At 45.9% G+C, this 4,852-nt stretch overlaps 1 protein-coding gene across 1 annotated transcript in view; it reads left to right on the top strand.

Moving 5' to 3' along the window:
• Positions 1–4,116, top strand: part of LOC310823714 (tripartite motif-containing protein 16-like protein) — a gene marked incomplete at both ends in the record, with an annotated part of 6,614 nt that extends 2,498 nt beyond the window's left edge. The window contains 2 exons of the mRNA XM_083696567.1: positions 2,660–2,719; positions 3,566–4,116. Of these exons, the coding sequence (XP_083552693.1) occupies positions 2,660–2,719; positions 3,566–4,116 (611 nt within the window). The remainder of the gene's footprint in view (positions 1–2,659; positions 2,720–3,565) is intronic.
• Between the last annotated feature and the right edge of the window lie 736 nt (positions 4,117–4,852).

Raw genomic sequence — 4,852 nt, 5'->3', positions numbered from 1 at the left:
AGGGTTAGGGTTAGGGTTAGGGTTAAGGTTAACCCTAACCCTAACCCTAACCCTAACCCAACATCTCAACTACAGGTGGGTTACAAACTCTACCTGCTCAACTTTCATCACCTCAACTTCAGACTAGTTACTGTTGTTGTCAGAAGTTTACATACACTTGTAAAGAACATGTATGTCATGGCAGTCTTGAGTTTCCAATCATTTCTACAACTCTTATTTTTCTGTGATGGACTGATTGGAGTACATACTTCTTTGTCACAAAAAACATTCATGAAGTTTGGTTCTTTTATGAATTTATTATGGGTCTTCTAAAAATGTGACAAAATCTGCTGGGTCAAAAATAGACATACAGCAATGCTAATATTTGATGAAATGTCCCTTGGCCATTTTCACCTCAATTAGACGCTTTTGGTAGCCATCCACAAGCTTCTGGCAAGCTTCTGGTTGAATCTTCTGACCACTCCTCTTGACAGAATCAGTGCAGTTCAACTAAATTCGTTGGCTTTCTGACACAGACTTATTTCTTCAGCACACTCCACATGTTCTCAATGGGGTTTAAGTCAGGACTTTGTGAAGGCCATTCTAAGACCTTAATTCTAGCCTGATTTCGCCATTCCTTTACCACGTTTGATGTGTGTTTGGGGTCATTGTCCTGTTGGAACACCCAACTACGTCCAAGACCCAACCTTCTGGCTTTAGGTTTTCCTGAAGAATTTGGAGGTAATCCTCCTTCTTCATTATTCCCTTTACTTTCTGTAAAGCACCAGTTCCACTGGCAGCAAAACAGGCCATACCTACCGTCAAGCTTGGTGGTGGTAGTATTATGCTCTGGGTGTTCTTGGGGTGAAAGGCCTCACCTTCTCTCCTCCAAACATATTTCTGGTCATTGTGGCCAAATAGCTAGATTTTTGTTTCATCTGACCACAGAACTTTCCTCCAGAAGGCCTTTTCTTTGTCCATGTGATCAGCAGCAAACTTCAGTCAAGCCTTAAGGTGCCGCTTCTGGAGCAACGGCTTCCTTCTTGCACGGCAGCCTCTCAGCCCATTGCGATGTAAAACACGCTTGACTGTGGACACTGACACCTGTGTTCCAGCCGCTTCTAATTCATGGCAGACCTGCTTTTTGGCGGTTCTTGGTTGACTCTTGACCATCCTGACCAATTTTCTCTCAGCAGCAGGTGATCGCTTGTGTTTTCTTCCTGATCGTGGCAGTGACACAACTGTGCCATGCATTTTATGCTCACAAACAATTGTTTGCACAGTTGATCTTGGGACCTGTAGCTGCTTTGAAATGGCTCCAAGTGACTTTCCTGACTTGTTCATGTCAATGATGCGCTTTTTCAGACCGTGCTGAGCTCCTTAGACTTTCCCATTGTAGCGTTTTTGGCTGAGTGTAATGAGTGTATCAAACGAACCCTATTTAAATGGGCTGAAATAAGTCACCAGTTGTAGTCAATCATAATCACTCATAAGAAGTTAAGAGGCCATGCCACAAAGCAAATTTGATTGACACAACTTTCTACATCACCAACATTGATAATTCAAGGTGCTGTATGTATATTTTTGACCCAGCAGATTGTCACATTTTCAGAAGACCCATAATAAATTCATAAAAGAACCAAACTTCATGAATGTTTTTTTGTGACTCAAGACTGCCATGACATACATGTTCTTTACAAGTGTATGTAAACTTTTGTGTGTGTGTGTGTGTGTGTGTGTGTGTGTGTGTGTGTGTGTGTGTGTGTGTGTGTGTGTGTGTGTGTGTGTGTGTGACTGTCAATAATGAATATTATCAAGATTGTGTCACAAAAAATGTGGATCTACTGTTCTTCCCTGTTCCTTGTATATGATTGACATTATATATTAGTAATAGAATGGTGATCAGGAGGAAACTAATAGACAGAGAAGTGCAGTAAATAATATCTGTAACTCAGCAAACAAACACAACAGGGTCCATATCCAATCACAAAGCCCCCTCCCTAAATGTCTAACCAATCACTGGGTTTTTCCCTCCTCAGGTCCAAGTCCCGTCCTAATCCACTTAGTCCCAATAGAAAACGGATCCGTCCGTGACGCGACTCCAAACCAAATAATCCTCGCGAATTTCTAATCCCAACAAGAAGGAACCTTCATCAGCCCTAAAAAACTAACAAATGGCAGTTTGGCAAAATCCCACTGGCTGGGAAAACATAAAATACAAGAAACTGAAGGGATCTTGTGGTGGAATTCAAAGTTAAAATACTTTGAAATAAAAATGCCAAAGACTCCTCTCCCTTCCTCCCTCTATCCCTCCCTCTCTCCCTCCCACCATCTCCCTCCCTCCCTCCTCTCCCTCCCTCCCTCTCTCTCTCTCTCTCCCTCCCTCCAACCCTCCCTCCTCTCTCTCCCTCTCACCCTCCCTCTTCCCTCTATCCCTTCCTCTCTCTCTCCCTCCTCTCCCTGTCTCCATTTCTCCCTCCCTCTCTCCCTCCCTCTCTCCCTATCTCCCCCTCCCTCTTTCTCCTCCCTTTCTCCCTCCCACTACCCCTACCTCCCCTCTCTCTCCCCCTCCCTCTCTCTCCTCCCTTCCTCTTTCTACCTCTCTCCCTCCCTCCCTTTCTCCCTCCCTCTCTATATCTCTCCCCCCCTTTCTCCCTCCCTCCCTCCCTCCCGTCTGTAGTGAATGGAGTGGATGTTTTCCTGCCACCAGAGCCCAGGACCAGAGCCCAGTTCTTCCAATGTGAGTGTGTTTCTCCTGAAGTAGCTGACAGTTTCTCTCTCTCTTTCTCTCTCCCTCCCTCCCTCCCTCTCTCCATTCCTCCCTCCTCTCCCTCCCTCTATCCCTCCCTTCCTCCCTACCTCCCTCTATCCCTCCCTCTCTCCCTCCCTCTATCCCTCCCTTCTTCCCTCTCTCCCTCCCTCCCTCCCCCCCTCCATTGATCGTCTCCACAAACTCTGAGACACAACTAGAGATCTCTAGGAGAGGGAGAGACTCATCAAAGACAGCCTACATATCTGACTCTCCTTCCCTCTCTCTTTTTCACTTCCTCCGTCTCCTCTCTCTCTCTTTCCTCTTTCTCTCTCTCTCCTCTCTCTCTCTATCTCTCTCTCTCCCCTCTCTCTCTCTCCATCTCTCTTTCTCTCTCTTCTCTCGCTCTCCCTCTCTTTCCCTCCATCCCTCTCTCTCTTTCTCTTCCTCTGTCCCCCTCTCTCTTCCTCCTCTCTCTCTCTCTCTCCCCTCTCTCTCTCCCTCTCTCTTTCTCTCTCTCCTCTCTCTCTCCCTCTCTCTCTCTCTCCCTCATCCCTCTCTCTCTTTCTCTTCCTCCGTCCCCTCTCTCCTCTCTCTCTCTCTCTCTCTCCTCTCTCTCTCTTTCTCTTCCTCTGTCCTCTCTCTCTCTCTCCCCCCTCTCCTCTCTCTCTCCCCCCTCTCTCTCTCTCTCCTCTCTCTCCCTCTCTCTCTCTCCATCCCTCTCTCTCTTTCTTTTCCTCCGTCCCCCTCTTTCTTCCTCCTCTCTTTCTCTCTCTCTCTCTTTCTCCCTCCCTCCCTCCCTCCCTCCCTCCCTCCCTCCCTCTGCTCTTCTCCCAGATGCCTGTGAGCTCACACTGGACCCAAACACAGCACACAGACACCTCTCTCTGTCTGAGGAGAACAGAAAGGTGACACTGGGGAGAGAGGAGCAGCCGTATCCTGATCACCCAGAGAGATTTGAGGGCTGGTCACAGGTGCTGTGTAGAGAGGGTCTGACTGGGCGCTGTTACTGGGAGGTAGAGTGTAGTGGGGAAGGGGCTGATATAGGAGTGACATATAAAGGAATCAGCAGGAGAGGATTGGGTTATGACTGTGGGTTGGGATACAATGACAAGTCCTGGAGTCTGAGCTGCTCTGATGACAGTTACTCCGCCTGGCACAATGAGAAGACTGTCATACCTGTCCCCTCCTCTGGCTCCCACAGAGTAGGAGTGTATCTGGACTGGTCGGCCGGCACTCTGTCCTTCTACAGCGTCTCCTCTGACACACGGACCCTCCTGCACACATTCCACTCCACATTCACTGAGCCCCTCTACCCAGGGTTTCATCTTTGGGGCTATGGCTGTTCAGTGACCCTGTGTAAACTAGTCTCAGGGAGATCACACTGAACACCAAAGGCTCAAAGATGACGGATCAGAACATGATGCATTGGATAGTGGTGTGTTTTCACTGAGATGTTGGATGTACAGATGTTCCCTCTCCCAGTGTGTAAGGTGTAGTGTATAGTGTGTAGGGTGTAGTGTATATATATATTATTAAATTAAATGCTTCTGATAGTGAAATAGACTGTAATTGAGTGACAAAAAACAGAAGCTTACATGTTTTTTAGTTTTTTTTATGGAGATGCAACTGACAGTGAAACAATCCAGATGAATGATTAGATGATCAAATCAGACTGATGATGAACTCTGAGAATAACACAGGAGAGAGTGTCTGTATGTATATAAGAGTTGGTTAGATTGGGTGTTTGAGTTGTGATGCTGGATTACGTTGCTGTGTGTAAGATAGCAGGGAGTGGATGTGAAGACAGCTCTCCTTCTCTGTCAGTACAATATGGACAGTGTCTTCAGAACATCCTAATCTACACAGTGTGTAATTGATTCCTATGCAAATCAGAGACCCTATAAAAACAAAGATATTTATTCCAAAATGACATGAACTATTTTCCTTGCATTAAGATGGACTTAATTCAACTTATTGAGTAATGTGTTGATGACATTTTTGCATTTTAGCTAATTTTAAGACTGTCATAGGAAAAGGTCTGAATACTTCTGTACATGAAGTATTTCTGTATTTCAGTTTTAATAAATGTGCTGAAATTTAAAAAATTGTGTTTTCGCTTTG

This window comes from Argentina silus (genome assembly GCF_951799395.1).
Source record: "Argentina silus genome assembly, chromosome: Y".
Lineage (NCBI taxonomy): Eukaryota > Metazoa > Chordata > Actinopteri > Argentiniformes > Argentinidae > Argentina > Argentina silus.
The sequence above is the reverse complement of the archived record's forward strand: the minus strand, read 5'-3'. Positions and strand labels throughout refer to the sequence as shown.